General features: G+C 37.1%; 1 protein-coding gene across 4 annotated transcripts; it reads left to right on the top strand.

Moving 5' to 3' along the window:
• The first annotated feature begins 260 nt into the window (after positions 1 to 260).
• LOC129285709 (transcription factor GTE1-like) lies at positions 261 to 20868 on the top strand. Of its 4 annotated transcripts, none has more exons than XM_054921523.1 (9): positions 261 to 436; positions 539 to 627; positions 8752 to 8970; positions 11675 to 11743; positions 12017 to 12241; positions 12376 to 12474; positions 12565 to 12623; positions 18910 to 19060; positions 20578 to 20868. In XM_054921523.1, the coding sequence occupies exons 2-9, from the start codon at positions 577 to 579 to the stop codon at positions 20851 to 20853; spliced, it is 1149 nt and encodes a 382-aa protein (XP_054777498.1). In that variant the 5' UTR covers positions 261 to 436; positions 539 to 576; the 3' UTR covers positions 20854 to 20868. The 4 variants fall into 4 exon arrangements, with proteins under 4 accessions (XP_054777498.1, XP_054777497.1, XP_054777499.1 ...); XM_054921522.1 differs by having other exon boundaries at positions 11666 to 11743; XM_054921524.1 differs by lacking the exon at positions 20578 to 20868 and adding an exon at positions 19407 to 20017 and having other exon boundaries at positions 11666 to 11743.
• Positions 20869 to 21269: the final 401 nt, after the last annotated feature.

The raw sequence follows: 21269 nt of genomic DNA, 5'->3' as shown, positions 1-21269 counted from the left end.
TATTTATTTGTATTTGCTTATACAATTTTATTTTATATTATCTAAATATTATTAATTTTTTATAAAATTATTAAATTAATAATCACTCGATTTTAACTTTTATTAAATTTTAATGTTCTTGTGAAATTGTATAATCTAATTAATGTGCTTCACTAAAAATATTCAATTATTTAATATTTAATAATTTAAATTAATTTCTTTTGGCAAAACGAACAAATTAATACCCAAGAGTTCCAAAAAAAAAAATGAGACGTGCAAAATAAACGGCAGTCGAACTCAAAAGAGGGAAAGCGCAGCAGACGTTATGGACGAAGGAGGAATCAGGAAGGGAAGAAAAGGGTTGTAACTAACTGTGACTTCACTGTGTAGTCTTGACGTTGGCAAGGGAGAGAGGGAGAAAGGTTCGGAAAGCTCGAGTTGGGTCGAGAATTGTTTGGTAAGTTGCGAATGTTTAATTGTTGTTGTTGTTATTATTATTATTATCTGTGCTGATAACTTTTGTTCAAATTTCTGAAACCCTTGATGATTCTTTCCACAGGAGCGAATGTGATTATTAGAGGGTGATTGATTCTCACAATGGAAGATTTTAGGCATTCCCTTGATGAAATTCTTGCTACTGTTGATAAGGTGAGTTTGTGCTTTCCGATTTGTGTGATGGATGATTATTAAGTTGTGGCCATTTTTTATTGGGCATAAAAATGGAATGCTTCTTCTTCTTGGTCTTCATATATTGCAATTGTTTTCTCGCTGATGTCAAGAATGTGAATTTAAATGTCTCAAACTGAAACTGGACTCCATGATTTGTCTACTTGTCTTTCGGCTTTTATTATTTCCGTCTAAAAAAAATATATTTGTTGCGCAGATAGTTGACCTGGTTTTTAATATTACTGCATTCATTATGGCCCTTAGTGAACCAAAGATGAAACTTTTTCTCCTATTTTTCGCATATTTATCATGATTTGGGGTTTACTGCTGGTCATTTTATTGTTCATGGGCACCATTTTTCCAATAGGGTAGCTTTAGATTCACATCTCTTTACAGTTATGGATGATTATTAACCTTGTGTGGCCCCATATTGATTTTAAGGCAGGTAATGGCACTAAGACTTATTTTGTCACTCTCAATGTTCTATTAGTTTTGATTCAGATAAACTGAAGCATATCAAACTTAGATTGAAGTGGTCCTTGGCATATTGTTAAACAGTTAAACAGTTAAACAGTTTTTCCAAAATCATTTGATTTGAAATTCGATTGTATATTTGCAATGAATGTCTATGGGAAAGCACTTTCCTGTGTGCGTTAAGGCACTGGATAAAACAAGAGTAAGATGAAAAATTTGTTATGGTAATTGAAACAGCATCAAACACAAAATGATCAAAACTCACTGTAGAGAACTTCAACTAATGCAGTTTCAAAGCAAGTTGTAAGTTGAACAGGTGAAGTTTCACTAAAATCCAATGAGGGATAATAGAAAATCAAGAAGTTCTCTACGTCTAAGAGTACATGACAAGCCACCACCTCATAGATATAGAATTATGGAGAAAAAGTTGTTCATATCACTTCCGGTAGTTTATCAAAGAGATACAGACTAAAAAATAGGCAATAAAGGAATTTCCTATTCTTTACAATGCACTTGAAGAACTATTAAAAGATAACATTGGAACATCTGTCCCAGCATTGTAAATGACAACATGGAGTTTAATTTCATGTTGGACAAGCTATTAAAAGTTCCAACAACCATTCTACTAAGAATTATGTGATAACTTTGATTTTATACTTATTGACAAAAGTATCATGACTAATTCTGTAATATTTAAAATAAAATAATTCATATGAAAGTATACTTGCCTTTGTGAGTGCAAAGTGTAGCAATTTACTGTGTAAAACTGCGTATATTGACCGAAAGAGAATATACAGATATATACAAGTGAGTGTGTGACTATCTCTCTGAGAATCATGGGTCTAGAATCAGATCCGTGTATCGCACAATATCTCCTACATAAATACTCAATTATCTCTCTGATATCTACCCAAAATATACTCATAATAATATATATACAATTAATATTTATAATAAGTATTAGGTCTGACCACACTCCCCCTCAAGTAGGATTATAGATGTTAATCATATCCAACTTGCTCATACTATTATCAAATGATGGCTTATGTAGACCCTTGGTTAACACATCAGCAACTTGGAGTCTAGCTGATAAGTAGATGAGGCACACAACTCCTTCTTCAACCTTTTCTCTTATAAAGTGTCTGTCAATCTCCACGCGCTTAGATCATTCATGTTGAATTGGGTTTAATGCCATGCTAATTGCTGCTTTGTTATCACAGTAGAGTCTTAATGGAAACTCTACTTGGATCTGTATTTCCTCGAAGACATGTCTTACCCATAATATTTCAGTGATGCCTTGAGCTAAGGCTCTCAATTCTGATTCTGCACTACTTCTTAAGACTATTCTCTGTTTTTGACTTTTCCATGTAACAAGGTTGCGCCATATGAATGAGCAATATCCTGATGTTGACCTTCTATCTTGGTATGCTCCTCCCCAGTTCGCATCTGTATAGATCTCAATAGACCGCAGGTTTTGTTTCTTGAATAATAACCCCTTTCCAGCTGTTCCCTTCAAGTACTTCAAAATTCTATATTCAGCTTCCATGTGTCTCTTTCTTAGATCACACATGTACTGGCTTGTAACGCTTGTAGCAAAAGCTATATCTGGCCGAGTGTGTGAGAGATAGATTAACCTCCCCACTAATCTTTGATATCTTTCTTTGTCTATTGGTTCACTTCCTTCCTCATTCGGCTCTTCTTCTTCCTCTGTATCTTTCTTTTGTTCCCTTTTCTTCCTTTTTACTATAATGGGTGTATCTACTGGTTTGCACCCCAGCATGCCTGTCTCAGTCAATAAATCCAAAATATACTTTCTTTGGGACACATAAATCCCGCGTTATGATCTCGCAACTTCTATGCCCAGGAAATATTTTAAGTTGCCAAGATCCTTCATTTCAAATTCTTGACTTAGAGCCTTCTTTATTTTGGTTGCTTCCTCCTCGTGATCACCTGTAATGATGATATCGTCAACATATACAATGATTATGCACCTTTTTCCACTCTCAGACTTCACAAACATAGTATGATTAGATAACCCCTGCTTATATCCTTCAATTCTCAAAACCTTTGAAAATCTATCAAACCAGGCCCGAGGTGATTGCTTTAAACCATACAAAGAATTTTTCAATCTGCACACTTTGTTGGGTTTTCCTTCATCAAAACCTGGGGGCAAATGTCATGAACACTTCCTTCTTTTAGATCACCATTCACGAAAGCATTTTTAATATTCAATTGGTGCAGCTACCAGTCCATGTTTACGGCCACAGAAATCAAAATTCTGATGGTGTTAAGTTTGGCTACAGGCGCAAATGTTTCTTTGTAGTCCAAACCATAGGTCTGAGTAAATCCTCTTGCCACTAATCGTGCTTTCAGCCTGTCCAGGTTACCTGCAGCATCACATTTAGGGGTAAAAACCCACTTGCATCCCACAACTTTCTTCCCTTGAGGTAGCTCTACTATCTCCCAAGTGCCATTTCGTTTTAAGGCATTCATCTCCTCTATCACAGCATTCTTCCACTCTGGTATACTGAGTGCCTCGTGTATATCTTTAGGAACCCTCACCTTATCAAGATTAGTTACAAAGGCACGATACTGGGGAGATAAAGTATGATAACTTACAAATCTTTGAATAGGATGTTGTGTGCAGATTTTGGGTTGTTTTCTGAGGGCTATAGGCAGGTCCATATCACCAGGTTCTTCAATTTCACCCCCTCCATTTTCACATAGGGGGCGCTCACTTCCCTCAGTCTCAGCTCTAGGAACCTCTATTGGCTCAGATTTTGGTTGTGCTTCAGGCATAATAGTTTCTTTATCCCTTCATGTTTTTCTAGAGTAAACTGCTGGTGTCTTCTCCAGTGCACTACCTGCATTCTTATTATTCTTTGAGAGACTTTTCACTTCAGTTTCTGGCTTAGAAGGTTGGATCCTAGGCTCAGTGGGTTTTTGGACAAGGAAATTAGGATCTGTCAGTTCTGGAAGGGAGTTTTCTGGTGCTGTAAGTGTTCTTTCTGATGCTGGAAGAGATTCAGGAATTTCAGGAATGGTATCCAAAAGCTGAAAGTCATTCACATCACTCCCCCACTCCCCCTGAATTGAGGCATTTGGGTAGAAAGGTTCAGTTTCGACAAACGTGACATCCTTACTAATGTACAGACGTCGGGTATGAGGATCAAAGCATTTATAACCTTTTTGAGTTGATGAATAGCCTAGAAAAATACACTTCACAGCTTTTGGTTCCAATTTGTGAGAAAAGTGAGAGTGAACAAAAGAGGTACGGCCAAATATTTTAAGAGGGAGATTGGTGTCAAGATGGGCTATGTAATGGGACTCTTTTAATTTTTCAAAAGGTGAAACATAGGAAAGGACACAGCTAGGTAAATGATTTATTAAATAAGTTACTGTGAGAATAGCATCTCCCCAAAAATATTGGGAACATTATAGGTGAAGAGTAATGCCTTAGCAACTTCCTTTGTGTTTGTTTTTTCTCTCTGCTATACCATTTTGTTGGGGAGTGTTGGGGCATGTACTCTTATGGACAATTCCGTGTTCTTTGAGAAAAAGATTCATTGATTGATTAAAATACTCAGTTCCATTATCGGTATGAAGGACTTGAATGGTAGTATCAAATTGATTTTTGATCATTGTGTAAAATTCAGAAAACATGGATGGGACATAGGACTTGTCACGTAACAGATAGACCCAGCACATTCTAGTATGATCATCAATAAAGGTGATAAACTATTTTGTATTAGAGCGATTAGGAATACGAGTAGGACCCCACAAATCACTATGAATAATTGAAAAAGGATGGGTAGATTTATATTCCATAGGTTTGAAACTAGATCTTTGATGCTTGGCCAATTCACAATCAGTATAATGGAAAAAAGGAATTTTATTTGATTGAAATTCAGGAAATAAGTGACATAAGTATTGGAAATTTGGATGACCCATTCTCCTATGCCATAACATAAGATCTTTAAAGTCTTTTATCTTAGAAGTAGATACAATATTGCATTGAATTCGAGACCATAGGTTACTCACGGTTGATTCGTCAAGGTAATAGAGGCCATTATGCTTCTTAGTACTCCCAATCATCTTCCCCGATAAGAGGTCCTGAAAAATATAATGAGTGCAGCAAAAGTGAGCCCAACAACTTGCTTGTTTTCTTAGCTTACTAATGGATAGTAAATTGCAAGCTAGATAAGGCACATGTAACACATGTTCTAATTTCATAACATCAGAAATAATTACACTCCCAGTTCTTGCTATTGCTGCGGAAGAGCCATTAGCTGTACTAATTATCTCATTCCTAGCACTAGGGACATATGTGTGAAACACTGTGGAATCAGAGGTCATATGATTTGTTGCCCCAATATCCACAATCCACTTGAAGTTACTAGTAGAAGTGAGTAAGCACTATTACCTTTATGAGCTACAGAAGCAGTATGATTTGATTTCTGGGCTTGATCTTTCTTCTGAAGCATATTGAGCATCTCGAGTAACTTACCTAGTTGCTCCTTATCAACTTGAGGCATTTGAGGTATTGGATCTGATTTGTCTGGTGGTGGGTCATTACAGGTTTGGTACCCCTTAGCCTTTGCTTTTCGTGGCTTCCAATCAGCTGGTTTGCCATGGATGTCCCAACAAGTCTCACATGTATGACCCACCTTTTTGCAATGGTCACACATGACCTTCCCTTTCTGATTCTTTTGGGTTGTATTACCACTCTGGCTTACAAGTGCGGCAGACTCTAGAGGAGTGGATGGAGTAGGAAAAGTTTCAGAGAGCATTACCTTACGTCTAGTTGCCTCGCGGTGAACCTCAAAAAATACTTCCCTTGTTGATGGGAGTGGTGTACGACCCAGAATTCGTCCCCTTACGTCATCCAACGATAGGTTGAGACCAGTAAGGAATTGAAATACACGTTCATTCTCAATTTGCTCTCTATAGCGAGTAGCATCAGTGTTACTTGACCATTCTACCTCTGTCATCAAATCCAGCTCTTGCCACATAGAGTTTAGTTCCAACCAGAACACAGTGATCTCACGATCTCCTTGTTGGAGTGTCCAAGTCTTTGTTTTAAGCTCTTACTATCTCGCTAAGTCTTTTCCATCAGAGTATGAATCTCATGCGGCCTTCCAGATTTCATGAGCAGAAGAAAGAAACATGAAACTTTGCTGAATTTCTGGTATCATCGCGTTTATAAGCCACGACGATACCAATGCATTGTCTTTGTGCCATCGCAGAGCTCCTTGCGTCTCGGATTCATCAGGGACTTTAGATGAGCCATTGATAAAGCCTATCTTTCCCCTGCCTCCAATCGCTAGCTTCATAGCTTGAGACCACAGGTGGTAGTTTGCTCCGTTGAGTTTGACAGTGACGATATGCATCGTTGATCCTTCGTGGCTGGTAGTCGACCCAAAGAGACCATTGCCTGGCCTGCTCGGATCATTTTTTGAGGACCCATCACTCTTCGACGTTGATGGAGTGTAAGTTGGGTTCAACTCGTTCTCGATGCTTTCAGAGTCGAGCTGTTCTGCGTTGGAAGTCACAGGTGATAGCTCTGATACCATGTAGCAATTTACTGTGTAAAACTGCGTATATTGACTGAAAGAGAATATACAAATGTATACAAGTGAGTGTGCGACTATCTCTCCAAGAATCATGGAGCTAGAATCAGATTTGGGTATTGCACAATATCTCCTACATAAATACTCAATTATCTCCCTGATATCTACCCAAAATATACTCATAATAATATATATACAATTAATATTTATAATAAGTATAAGGTCTGACCACACAAAGTCTATAGAATAGTACAACAAGCATGAACTTTTGGGGTTCTTGTGTGGTTTTTGAGACCTTTTGGTTGATGGGAGTGTGAAGAACCTTGCTTTGATATTAAATTGTTGTAGGATAAAAGGAAAGAAGGGTTTGGAGAAGAAGGAATGGAAGAGAAATATAAAGAAATGATGGAGAAATAGAGAGAAAGGAGGGATAAAAGGAAGAATGGGGGAGAGAAGACAACAGATATCTAATCTCAATTTTGTTTTGCAAAAAAGTCTTAGTCAATGAGAATAACCTTCGGCTTATTTATAGAGCCCTAAGTACATTATTAAATTAAAATAATAATGATCATAATAATTTAAACCTAAATAAGATAAAAAGTAACTTGAACTTCAAGTAAAAGAAAGTGTAAACTAGGAAATGGAGAAGTATGATGCTAGATAAGATAATCTACTAGGATCTGGCTGAGATGCATGATGTAAGTTAGATTAAAATAAAATCAATCTAAATCCCTAAACAACAATAACAAGCTCTATCCTATTAGGTGGGGATGGTTATAGGGATTGTGCAACGCCATTGTGCTATTTCAATAACAAAATCTCTGAAAATATTGTTGGCCAAATCTAAATCCCTAAAGATTTGAATATACTGACTAAATAAACTGGGGCAAAAACATATAAATGAATTATAAATAGACTTTGTGAGGCCCTATAAGCCTTATGTCAACACTCCCCCTCAAGCTAGTGAATAGATAGCTATCATTCTTAGCTTGCTTCTAAATTTTTCAAACTGTGTTCTAGCTAGTGGCTTGGTGAAGTAGTCTGCTACTTGTAAATTTGTAGCTATATGGGCTAGATCAATGATCCCTGTGTCCATCTCCTCTTTATAAAGTGCTTGTCAATTGCAACATGCTTAGTCCTTTCATGGTGTATAGGATTCTCCACCATTCCAATAGCATACTTACCATCACACCTCTCTTTAATAGGTGAGTTAGTCACAAGTTTCAATTCAAAAGTTTGAGTAACCACATTCCTTTTCACATTCCATGAATCAAGGCCTATAGTTCAGATTCAACACTGTTTTTGGATACAACAAATTACTTCTTACTTCTCCAAGTTACTTGATTCCCCCAAACAAAAGTGCAATAAACAGAGGTGGACCTCCTATTAGGATGAGATCCTGTAATTTGCTTTAATATAGACTTCAACTTCTTTAGAGTTACTTTTGGCAAAGTAGATTCCTATTCCGGGAGTCATCTTTAGGTACTTCAATTTTACGTAAACAGCATGCATATGCTTTTCGCATAGATCATTAGCAAATCTGCTCAGCATCCCAACAACAAAGCGAGAGGTAGATGAGTTTACCAACTAGCTTTTTGTACCTTTCAGCATCTATTGGAATTAAAGCTTGTTGTCTAAGGTTGATTCTTCCTCTTCCTCTTCTCTTTCGATATCTAATTTGCATGAGGATTCCATAGGTATTTCATCTGGCTTGGCTTAGCTCCCAACATTCTCGTTTCTTTTAAAAGATCAAGGGTATGCTTCCTTTTTAACGCCACAATGCCTTGGTTTGATCTAGCAACTTCCTTCCCAAGAAAGTATCTAAAACCTCCCAAGTCTTTTAATTCAAATTCAGCTTCAAGCGACTTATTTAGTGTTTCTAGTTCAACTAAATCATCACCCGTCAGTATAGTATCATCACCAGTCATTAGATTTAATTGCCTTGTTGTCATCACTCTTTTCTTCTTCTGCTAAAGTGTAAACCCTCTGATTTGCATTTGTAGTCCTTTGGTTTTGAATATATCGGAATCAAAATATTATTTGTGCCGTGTGTTTCTTGCAGATTGAGAAGCAAGTAAACGAGGTTGAACAGTTCTACCAATCCACTTCTAATATTCAAACCAGCGGCAATGCCAAAGGCAGTTCACTTATTAAAGACAAGGGGCGAGAGAAGCATTTTATTAGTACGGAGAAGCTACAGCAAGATGCATCGTGTAGGGAAGCAGCTGCTGCAAAGAGAATGCAAGAGCTCATGCGGCAGTTTTCCACAATATTTCGCCAGGCATGTAGAATTATGTTGCTATTTCCATTTGGCTTTGCCTTCGTATGTTATATTTCTTTTAGTGCTCATTTAGATTACTTTATGTTTTTAATAGAGATTAGTTGATTAACATTTAGTTAATTATTTAAATTAGTTATTATTTTATTGTATGTCTAATTTAAATAATTATCCTGTTAGTTAGTAGGGTAACATATAGATATGCATATTTAGATTTAAATTTAAATGTCATATCTTAATCCTTAATCATATCCTCTCACTGTGGTTCCTTCTAATAGTGTCTTGTTAGGGTTGCCACTCACTCAAACTGAGTCTGCTGGGATTTCTCCCAACAGCATCTTGTTAGGTTTGCAACTCATCTCAACCCAGCCTGCTGTACCAGCATTATCTTATTAGGGTTATGATTCATTCCAACCCATTGTGTTGGTTCCTTCAAGACGTGTGTCACCTTTGGTCTCTTGACCTCCATGCACTGCCATTGCTAGAATTCTCTAGAACCCATGCATGGCGTCTGAGATTGTGTGCTAGAATTTTCTAGCATCAGGTCAGGCATCTGAATCTTTCCCAGTCCCTTACTTAATAGGTGGTTTAGTTATTCATGAATAAAGAAGACTCATCCAAATTGAAGTGAACTCATAATGGATGAAATAGGAAGAAAAGAGTATACTACAATTTTGGTGACAATCTCCAAAAATATTTATAATGCTAATACTATTATTATTACGATTTGTTATTTTGCTTCTATTTTGAGGTCACTTAATTGTTCTTGTGGAATATGTGCAGCTTGTGTATTCTTTTGGAAAAATCTATTTTTTTTAGACTACTATATATTGAATGGTTAATATAGTATAAATATAATTTATAGTAACTTTCTGTTCAAAGAACCATGGTTAGAAACATTAGTTTGTTTTTGATCCCCTATTGGCCTTTGGTAATTTCATGGAGAATAGGGGGTAAATTTTGAATCATCTCTCTAGGTTTGTCGTCTTAATTTATTTGCCTGAACAAATAGTTGTGAAGTTTAGATGTATCAAAGCATATTTAGAAGATTTCTTGTTCCTAACTTTTTCTACAAGTAGGGTCTTTTCCTGTATGTCAACATAACACTCGTTGGATGTTGAGAATTTAACACCCTCTAGTGCCTATTATAAGTCACTTTCAACCACCTCACTAGAACCTAGAAAAGATGGTTAGCTCATTAAATCTGTTCTAAAATTAAAAAATATTCCAACTTTACCTCTATTACAGAGAGGGACAACATTTGAGGAGCCATATAGAAACACTAAATTAGAATTAAATTCTCCTTTTAGTAATTTTCTAGGGGTAAAATTTAAAAGTGTTAGTTAATAACCTTCTATGTGACTTATATTAAGGACCAAAGAATTTTTATAAAGGCACTTTATAATAGGGACCGGAGGGAGTACTTAGTTGAATCTTATAAATTGACCTGATAATGTTTCATTTGAAAAAAAGGAGAATTACCCAGAGTCCCACGAAAATTTCCTAATTACTCTAAAGTCCCATGAAATACACAAATAGCCTTGAAGTCCCTAGGTGTTTTATTGTAAATAAATTTTATCATCCAATTACCAAGTTGCCCATCCCTTCATGATCATCCCACCTCCTTTGAGCTTCACCATTTCACAAAACCAACTCTTTGTGACATGCACACGCACAAACATTCTTCCCCACAAGTGGATAAGACCCTACTCTTTCCTTAATCTCCTCCAAAATCCCAGGACATGCTCTAATCATCCACCTTCACTTCACAATCACTCAAACCAAAACCTTCCTTCAATGTTTTCTTCTCCTTTTCTTTAGCCACCTGCTTTGGTACACATAAAGCCATGGAGATTAATTAGCGTCCCCATTTTTCACTATCTCTCCATTACTGCATTTGCTTGATGGACTACTGCCATGTTAGAGAGATAGAAGGAAAGCAAGCTCATGACCCTTAATTCACTCACAAAATGAGCAATAAATCGTTGCCTTCCCAGCAATGCCACATTTGGGTTCTTTATCCTATAATTGTTGGAGCAAGTCCTGCAGGGCTTGCAGTAGCAACCTGTCTCAAGGAGAAAGGCATCCCCATCATGCTTCTAGAAAGATCGTATTGCATAGCTTTTCTCTGGCTGCTCAAGACCTATGGTTGTTTTTGCCTTCATATACCTAAGCAGTTCTGCAAGCCTCCTCTCATGGGTTTTCCTAGCAATTTCTTGACATACTTGACAAAGCAATAGTTCATAGACTAGTTAGTAAGCTATGCAGAGAGGTTTGATATCAAGCTGAGGTTCAATGAGACGGTGAAGGAGGCCGGATTCAACTCCATGTTTGGGTTTTGGGGTGTGAGAAGTGAGGGGAAGGCAGAGATGATGACGTCGATCGAGTATGTGTATCGGTGGCTGATCGTGGTGGCAGGAGAGAATGCAAAGGCGGTGGTGCTGAAGATAGATGGAGCAGGAGTTTGAATGGCCAATAACGCACACAAGCAAAGGATGATAAGAGGGGAGAAGGGGATGATCGTGAAGGGATAGACAACTTGATTATTGGACAACAAATTTATTTACAGCAGAGGACCTAGGGACTTTAAGGCTATATGTGTATTTCATGGGACTTCAGAGTAGTTAGGCAGCTTTTATGGGACTCTAGTAATTCGTCCTTGGAAAAATCAATAGTGATGTGATTTCTTTCTTCTTAGATTACTCAGCACAAGTGGGCTTGGCCTTTTTTGGAGCCTGTAGATGTTAAAGGTCTTCAATTGCATGACTATTATGAGGTAATGTTCTGCATTTCAGAGCATTTTCATGGTCAATACCACTGTTGCCACAAAACTATTTTTGCATGGTATCTCATACCCAAAAATTATGCATTCGTCTACTGACTTGTTTTTCTTCAATTTGAAAAAAAAAATTAGTATTGACCAGGTCAGTGTTTCTGCTAATTGTGGATTTTCCCCCTTTAACCATCTACTTATTATCTTGGACTGCTTTGTTTACCCTTTTCCTGTTGGTTGTATATCTGAAATTAATATTTATTTTTGCACCCTTAGGTTATTGAAAAGCCCATGGATTTCAGTACTATAAAAAGAAAAATGGAAGCCAAGGATGGTACCGGTTATAAAAATGTTCGAGAGATCTATGCTGATGTAAGGTTGGTTTTTAAGAATGCAATGAAGTACAACGATGAGAAAAATGAATATCATGTTATGGCCAAATCCTTGCTGGAAAGATTTGAGGAGAAGTGGCTGCAACTGTTGCCTAAAGTTGCTGAAGAGGTAATTAGAGGACTAACTTGGGGTGAATAACCTTTCTTGTTAAGGTTGCTCTTTTTGTAGCAATAATGATTTTAGGTGACCCATGATGCATCTTTTTTCCTATTTCACTACCTTTCTATGTTTGATTATTGCAGGAAAAAAGGTTACAAGAGGATGAATTGGAAGCACAATTAGATATGCAGCTTGCACGGGAAGCTGCTTATGCCAATATGGCTAGGGATTTAAGCTCTGAGGTTGGCTAAATTTTAGCTTCAGTTGTTATTTCCAGTGCAACTAAAGTCTGTTGCTTGATGTTACTATTTATGCTTTACGAATGTCTGCAGCTTTTTGAAGTTGATAATAATTTGAAGATTCTCAAAGAAATGGTGATTCAGAAGTGCAGGTTTGTGAAAGAGTCATCCATTAATGTTACCATTTTTAACCGAGATCAATTTGCTTTAGAAACATACTATGAATCTGTTTGTTTAATTTATTTAAGGGTTAAAGGGCATTTTTGTCCCTTAACTATTCACATAGGAGAGTTTGATTTCCTGAACTCTCTTTTTGTGTAGTGTTCTCTTTCAACAATTAAAAATGATGTAATGTTACCCTTACCATTAGCAAAAGTTAGCTTTGTTGTTAGTTGACCATATAATTATATGAAAGGACATCAAAATTATAGAAAATGACTTGGAAAATTTTCAAACCAGTACCATATAAGAAAATTAATATTGATTAATTCTCCTAAATTACAAATAAATGCTAAAAGATACATGTTATTTCTTACCCATGTAAAAAGACCAAAATATGATTTTGACCGACTACTAGATGATTGAGAGGCAAAAATAATTTAGAGGCAAAAATATCCTTGAACCCTTTATTTAAATCTTTCTGAAATTAATGATTCTGATAGGACTTCCTATCAATATAACACAGCAGGAAAATTGCTAAAAGGTGGAGGTATTAACATTAGAACTCAAACAAGGTCTTGGGTAAAATCATGAAAACATACTTAAAGCTTGGTAAAATACAACATAAGAATCCCAAGAACAGAACAGACTTGCCAGCTTTCTGGAGGATGCTGCTATCCAACCAAAACCAGATTAAAATTCTGTGCTCCTCTTTTCGGTCAGTTTTTTACCTTTTAAAGCCTGCTACTACTGCTCTCTAACAACTCCTTTCTCTTACTCACTGTGGATTCCCCTCTTTAACCATTTTTCCCTTGTGGTTTCTGTTGGACTCGGTCCTTTCATTTCCTTTCCTTCGTCCCCTCTTCTCTACATTCTACTTCTCCTTTCTTGTCTCCTATAGATCTTGGCTGCGTTTGGGACCCATCATTATCCTCTCCAAGAAGTTTTACCTTGTCCTCAAGGTGGGTTTGTAAGATTTCATTTGGATGGCTTAATTTTCTCCCATGTACTTTTAGTTGCTTCATGATTTTTTGGTGAGCTCTCCAAATTCAATCTTGAAATGTTTCGACTCCTTAGACAATGACTTGCCTTGAAGGATACTAGTGTCATTGAAATGGAAGATCCTCCTTCGTGCAAATCACCTTCTTCCCATTATCGTTGGTTGGCCCCAATTTACTCTTACCTCTCCTAAGACTAAGTTTGCTTCCCTAAGCTCAGATGATTATCTATCGAAGCGTGGAAATGTTTAGGTGAAAAAGGGGTGAGATGGTTAATTAAGTTATTTAATGTGATTTTACGGTCCAAGAAAATGCCTGATGAGTGGAGGAGAAGTACATTAATTCCTATTTATAAAAATAAAGGAGATATTCAGAATTGTACTAACTATAGAGGGATTAAACTCATGAGCCACACAATGAAATTGTGGGAGAAAGTAATTGAGCACAGGTTGAGATTAGAGACAAGTATTTCTGAGAATCAGTTTGGTTTTATGCCAGGTAGATCAACTATAGAGGCGATTTATCTACTAAGGGGATTAATGGAAAAGTATCGTTGTAAAGATAAAGATCTACACATGGTTTTTATTGATTTGGAAAAAGCTTATGACCATATACCAAGAGAAGTGCTTTGGAAAGCGTTGGAAAAAAAGGGAGTACGGATTGCTTATATTAAAGTCATACAAGATATGTATGAGGGGATAAAAACTAGTATAAGAACGCCTAGTGGTCAAACAAAGGATTTTCCTATAAAGATTGGACTACATCAGAGATCATCTCTGAGTCCTTATTGTTCAACTTGATCTTAAATGTTTTGACGGAACATATTCAAGGAGAAATTCTGAAATGTATACTTTTCGCGGATGATATAGTTCTTATAGCAGAGACAAGAGAAGAGGTTAATTGCAAACTTGAGTTATGGAGGAGGACATTGAAGTCGAAAGGTTTTCGTCTGAATAGAAGTAAGACGGAATATTTATATTGTAAATTTGGTAAAGGACTATTCGACAATAATTTGGAAGTGAAATTGGGAGATCAAATTATACCTCAAGTGGAAAAGTTTAGATATTTGGCAGCCATTATTTAAAATGATGGCGAAATTAGTGGAGATATTTCACATAGAATTCAAGCTGAGTGGTTTAATTGGAGAAAAGCTAAAGGAGTTATTTGCGATCGTAAGGTGCCTAATAAACTTAAAGGAAAGTTTTATCGCACTGCTATCAGACCGGCAATGTTATATAGTAGTGAATGCTGGGCTCTAACGGGACAGCAAGAGCATAAAGTTGGAGTAGCAGAGATGAGAATGTTACGTTGGATGTGCGGACATACACGTAAAGATAAAATTCGAAATGAGCACGTACGCGAAAAAGTGAGGGTGGCACCTATTGAGGAAAAAATGGTAGAAAATCGATTGAGATGGTTTGGGCATGTACAAAGAAGACCAAAGGAGGCACCAGTGAGAAGAGTGGAACATATAACTTCGAGTCCGATTAAGAGAGGTAGAGGAAGGCCTAAGAGAACACTCTTGGAAGTTGTTGAACGCGATCTCTTAATTAATAATATTCCTAAAAGCTTGATAAATGATAGAGCGCAATGGCGTCTTGCAATCCATATAGCCGACGCTACCTAGTGGGATAAAGGCTTGTTGTTGTTGTTGATGTCTTTCTGGGGCTGTATATCCTATTATAAATTTCTACATACTTGATCTCCTCATTGATACTTATACTCTACATTTTGTGCTGGCAGCTTCATCCCTTCCACCAAACTGGAAGAAATTAACTTGTGGGAGTCTTCACTGTCTATTAGGGATAACTACCTCATTCCCACCAAGTGTTTCTCTTAGTTTCATGGTGTGACATATTTGAAAAATTTGTTGTTGACAAGAGTGTAATGGCATTTTGCAATTTATATAGTTGACTCCACTTAGTGAGATTAAGTTAGTTGCTGGCTTCCTGCTGCTTTGCCTTTCCCATCCACAGCGAGCAGCACCAGTTTGAAAAGTTCTGTTTTTTGCTTTTATGGGTGGGCTCAAACTTCTTATCACATTTGAAGGAAAGGCACGACTCCTTCCTAGCTGACTGAGCATCTAATAGCCTCCTAAAGTTGTTTTACTTTTTTCTAAGAAAGGAGAATTTAGTATGGGTGCTAGCCTTAGGCTTGTTTCTTACAGAATAGAGATATGAAAGAGAGAGAAAGAAAGGAAGAGAAAGAACAAGAGAGGAATTGAGATGTAGAGAGCAAGAGGGACAGAGAGAGAGGAAAAGAGAAACAGAGAAAGAGACAGGTAGCAAGAGCAAAATACTTCAATCCATTAACTTTCAAGCCTACCCACAAATGGCTTCTCCCATTCTTTTATAGCCATATGACAATGAACTATAATCCCATAACTACCCTAACTAACACTCCTAACTAATTATCATTCATGTATGCATTACATATCATCCTTGCGATTTGCTTTCTTGGTAGTTATCTGTGTGGTCTTGCTTGCTTTTCATCACCCGTGACTCAATTAAGGCTGGGTTCTGTTCTACTTTAAAATTATATGATGGCTGTCTTTGGTACTCTGCTTTCACGTTCCACTCATGAAACTGGATTCGTTTCTTCTGCCCTATGGGGTCTTGGGTCATATACCTTAGTTGTCATACATTCTGAGTTCTGCTTTAACCATGTCCTTCAACTGATTTTTTTTTTTTAAAAAAATCCATGAATGCATTACCTTTTTTCTTTCAACGTAGCCAGCTCATTGTCTTGATTGTCCATTCTTGTCTGCATTCTTGTATTCAACATTGCCAAATCACAACACTGATACTTAGTGATAGGACTTTTACCGTCAGCAAAGCAACATTATTAGAACTCAAAAGAGCCCTTGGGTAAGAGCTTGGACTGTTGGAGTGCTGCTGTTCAGATTCTGAATATATACATATATAACCATTTTCTGAGTTTTCATAATTTGAAACATTGTTTTGTCTTTTTTTCTTTTTACTTTCAGCACATTTGAAAATTTATCTTTGTATAAATAACCATAAAATCGTTTAACCACTTATCGTTTATATGATTTTACATCCGATTCTTGATGATATTCGAAGCAAAGAAAGCCTTTTCAATTATTGCAGATGCTACTATTAGTATTGAAGTTAATTTGAAATATGCGTGATGGAACTGAGATGATATTATTAGTCCACTATTTAGCTAGTTACAACCTCTTCTATTGGGAAATGGAAGAAGAAAAATGGATAGGGTAACTAACTAAGCTATTACAGTGAAGAAGACAGTAGCAAATACCAGCAAAACACAGTTAACGGAATGAAACAAGACTGATAAACAATAAAGAACTACTCCCCTGACATTCAAGATATCAAGGCACTCTCCCTCCAGCCAACTATTGTCTGAATGATCGTCCCTCCCTAGATAACAACTTCTGTTCTTTTGTCCTTGGGCTTTGGGCCCACATTGTGATCTGTCTTAGCATTCTCACCCTTGTGCTGTTGTTCTTTCATTGAGTTAGTGGGCCTCTTACGTTGATAAACATGGTCCACTCGGGTATTGGGCCCATCATCTCCTCCCCCTAGAAGTTCCACCTTATCGTCAAGGGGAAAGTCCAGAAATTGAGTCACAATAATGTTCTTGTCCTTCCAAGTGTTGTCACATTCCGGCAGACCCTTCCATTTGAGAAGAACTTGCTGGGTACCATGAGTCATTTTCCTCAATTCCTTAACATCTTCTGGTTGCACTTGCAGTTTGCAATCCCTGAAGAGAAAATCAGGTAGTAGTTGGGTTGTCACTGAGGATGAGAGTGATTTTTTTAGTTGAGACATGTGAAAAGTAGGGGTGGATACCAGCCATCTTGGGTAGTTTCAGCTTATAACTACCTTACCAATGCGCTGCAGAATTTCATAGGGGCCTTAAAATCTGAGTACGAGCTTCTTGTGCTGCCTCTTGGCCAAATTCTTGAGTTTGTAGGGCTGTATGCACAAATAAAACTTGTCTGCCACCTGAAATTCCACATCTCTTCTTTTGTCGGCTTGTTCCTTCATCTTAACTTGAGCCTGCTCAAGATGAAATTTCAGTTTCTACAATATCTCGTTTCTCTCTAATCTGTTCGTTAACCTGCTCTACCATAGAATCATCGTCCCTCCATTTGAATATCCTAGGAGGGTCCCTCCAATACAAAGCTTTGAAAGGTGTGGTACCCAGCGGTCGATTGCATGAGGAGTTAAACCAAAATTCAGCCCAAGGAAGCATTCTAACCCACTTCTTAAGACACTCTCCAGCAAAGCACCTCATATAGGTTTCTAGGCTTCAATTCACCGCCTCATTTTAGCCATCGGTCTGAGGGTAGTAACTGGAGCTGTACTCTGTAGTGCTGGGCTGCATGAACAATGCCCTCCAAAATTGACTAACAAATACTTGGTCCCTATCTGATACAATGGATTTTGGAAAACCATGCAGCCTCACAATCTCAACTAGAAAGGCACTTGCTGCGTCTGTTGCAGTAAAAAGGTGGGTGATGGTATAAAATGAGCGTACTTGATGAACCTGTCCTCTACCACCATAATAGTGTCATACCTTTGGGTCTTGGGCATCCCCGCAATAAAATCCACGCTGATATCTTCCCACACATGTTGAGGAATGGGTAAGGGCTGTAGTAAACCAGCTGGATTGACAGCTTCGTACTTGTTTCTTTGACAATCTTCGCACTTGGCAACTTGTTCTTTTATATCTTGGTTCATTGCTTCCCAGTACACTGCCTCTGACAGCCTCTTCAGCCCGAATGTTCCCCCATAGGTGAGTTTTGGAACTCCATGATTGACTCCATCGTTTTTGGGGAACTCTTAGGCAACGCAAACCCAGTCTATCCGAGATGAAGTTTGAATAAATTGAAAGAAGTGTTTTAGTTTTGTCAAATCAAACAAAATAAAAATTTAAAAAGTGGAAATATGGATACGTGATGTATAAAATAACGTATATGTTTGACCTAACTGCATGCATGCATGCTATGTGTATATACTAAATATGTAGGGATATTTGATAAAAACTTAGATGGCATTAGAGCTAGTATCAACTACTAATGAGGGTACTAAATATGATATTTTTAGCCAATAATTAATGTACATTTTGTAGTTACACACGTTGTTGATATATGGACCAAATGTTAGTGGGGGTAATTGTCCCCACAACACGTGTTCAGAGTTTTGGTTATAGGGAAAATATGTTCTTATACATTCTGTTTCTTTTGGTGCATGCATCGAATTTTTCTTAATTCAATTTCCTGACAATGCTGTAGGAAACTGACTTCTGAAGAGAAAAGAATACTTGGGACTGCCATCGCGCAATTGTCTCCAGAAAACATTAGCAGAGCATTGGAGATAGTTGCTGAGAACAACCCCAACTTCCAAGCAACTGCCCGAGAGGTGGACCTTGACATTGATGCTCAGGTTTTTCTCATCTTAGCAAGTTACTAGTGTTCGCTTTCATTGACTTGGTTTTTCTCCATTGCATTTTCCCCTCACTACGCCTCTACTGTAAACCTAAATCGTTTAGATTAAATTTGAAGTTGAACTATACAAATTAATTGATACTTTTAAAAACTATCAAATCTAAATCATCAAATCTAATCTGACAGTCCAGATTTCCAGAGTTCCCTCAATGGTAGTGGGGGGAAGCCAACTCCTGCTTTCATGTATTTGTCCAACACTTGCCCTCCTATAAATGCTTTTGCTTTATTTAGCAAGTTCTTAGTAAGCCACCAATATTTTCGTAACTGTCTACTGTTATATTCAGAGTGACTATACACTATGGAGGCTAAAAGTTTTTGTCAAAGATGCACTGGAAGTTGACGAAAAGACCACTGTGGACACAGCTTTTAACAATACTGATATCACTGAAGACAAGAAAAACAACTCCAAGAGGAAGAGAGACTTTTTTGATGCTCAAGCAAAGCCGACCGTAAAAAGGACTAAAAAGCTATCTATTTTGTGATTCCTCCACCAGGACAACATATGAGAACCTCTTGTGACTAAGCCTATACGTTTTCTTAAGAAATAATTTAGGTTTATAATTCATAGCCAGTGGGTAAATTTTTTTTCACAGTATAGTGCTTACCGCTGTCTAGTTTACACGCTAGAGACTGTAATTTTGCTATAGGTTGCTCCATAATTTTGTTCCACAATGCAGCTTCATAGTTCTTTGGTCCATTCTGTAAATCCTATCATATATTTGAGTTCTGATGCTGCGTTTAAGTTTCCTATTTTTCTCAATATGGCTGCGGGGTTGTAAGGGTCCTTTCTCTTGTTCAGAATTAGTTTTTAGGCCAACTATTTGTCCAGGATTTTGGTGCATGGTGTGTAAATAATAATATGGTTTTAGTTTTGCTTTGTTATTATTTCATTTTATTTTTTCGGGGGGCCAAGAGGTTTTGCTGTTGGCGGTGTTCTGGTGTTTTAAAGTTGAAATAGTCGAAAATTTATTTACAAAACGACTTGAATTTCATGCAGACATGTTGGATTTGTGTACAGTGTATGTTGATTTGAATGCAACAGTAACAGTGTAGTGCAATAAAATTAGGGAAAATTTCAATGAAGGACAACTAAAGGAGATTAATTGCCAAGAAGGACGACTAGATTTTGAATTTGCTTTGCAATACATAAGGACCAAACTAAAAATGGGTTTAGATGAGAAATGATGAAAATACCCCTGAAGCCAATCACCAGTTTAGACTTCGTGAATCTTTTCTCTGTAGATCTGCATGAATGGTGTAAAATTTAACCTTCAGGCGCATGTTGTGTGAACTGCGACTATGTGGCGTGATATATGTTTTCAGTAGTGTTGGTGTGTTGGTTGGAAAACGAAGGAATGAGAGTTTTTGAGAATAGAAGAACCTCCGCGGAGAGTGTTATTGCACAAGCGAATGAAATCCTGCAATGTATTGAATCAAATGTGTCTTGGATTGCAGACTGTGAAGCTGCAAGGTACAAATTCTACATTACAGGATGAGTCTCATACTATGCCTGATGACGCCATGATGGCCTCGCTCGCGACTTACGTTGATGAAGTTTTTGCAAGGTGTACGGGTGATGTGGGCTGTGGAGGAATATTTACAGATTTTAATGGAGACTGCATAGAAGCGTTTAGAGCTACGGGAAAGCAGACCCATGAGTTCGGTTATCCTAAAATCAATCATTTTCTGAAATCTAACTCTTATTTAAAGAGCTTTAGGCTGAGCTTGTAAGCACGTTTTTATTATTTATTTATTTTTTTTTGAATTTTTTAAAATTAAAATTTTTAGTTATAATATTTCATATTTGTTAGAAATATGAATTATAATGTTTAAAACTTATGAATAAATAATATAAATTCTAATATTAAAGTGTAATAAATATTTTAAAATTTAAATTCAACTTAAAAGTTGAAAGCATTTTATTTTTTAGGGGTAAAACAAAAATGGGTTTAAATAGCTGCTGAATTTGAGTCCATTTTTTCATTGTCTAGGGCTTCAAAGCCTGGTTTCTTGGATTCTAAATTCTTATAAAAACGTGTTTAAATGGGTAGTTTGTCAAGCCTGTCCTTTTATTTTCCAACTCTAGAAGCGTTCATGTGGAGCCTTGTAATAGGTGATAGATTAATGGCAAAGTTGTGGGCCTGTTA

This window comes from Prosopis cineraria, unplaced genomic scaffold (assembly GCF_029017545.1).
Source record: "Prosopis cineraria cultivar Desert tree isolate PC_DT_omini unplaced genomic scaffold, ASM2901754v1 PC11, whole genome shotgun sequence".
Classification (NCBI taxonomy): Eukaryota; Viridiplantae; Streptophyta; class Magnoliopsida; order Fabales; family Fabaceae; genus Prosopis; species Prosopis cineraria.
Note: the sequence above shows the minus strand (reverse complement) of the source record. Positions and strands in the feature narration are given on the sequence as shown.

What these genes read in the sequence shown, in the direction of transcription:
- LOC129285709 (XM_054921522.1), top strand. Translation starts at nt 577, where the DNA reads ATGGAAGATTTTAGGCATTCCCTTGATGAAATTCTTGCTACTGTTGAT. An exon ending in CTAGGGATTTAAGCTCTGAG is followed by an intron (nt 12,475 to 12,564) that starts GTTGGCTAAATT and finishes GAATGTCTGCAG; the next exon opens with CTTTTTGAAGTTGATAATAA. An exon ending in ATGGTGATTCAGAAGTGCAG is followed by an intron (nt 12,624 to 18,909) that starts GTTTGTGAAAGA and finishes ACAATGCTGTAG; the next exon opens with GAAACTGACTTCTGAAGAGA.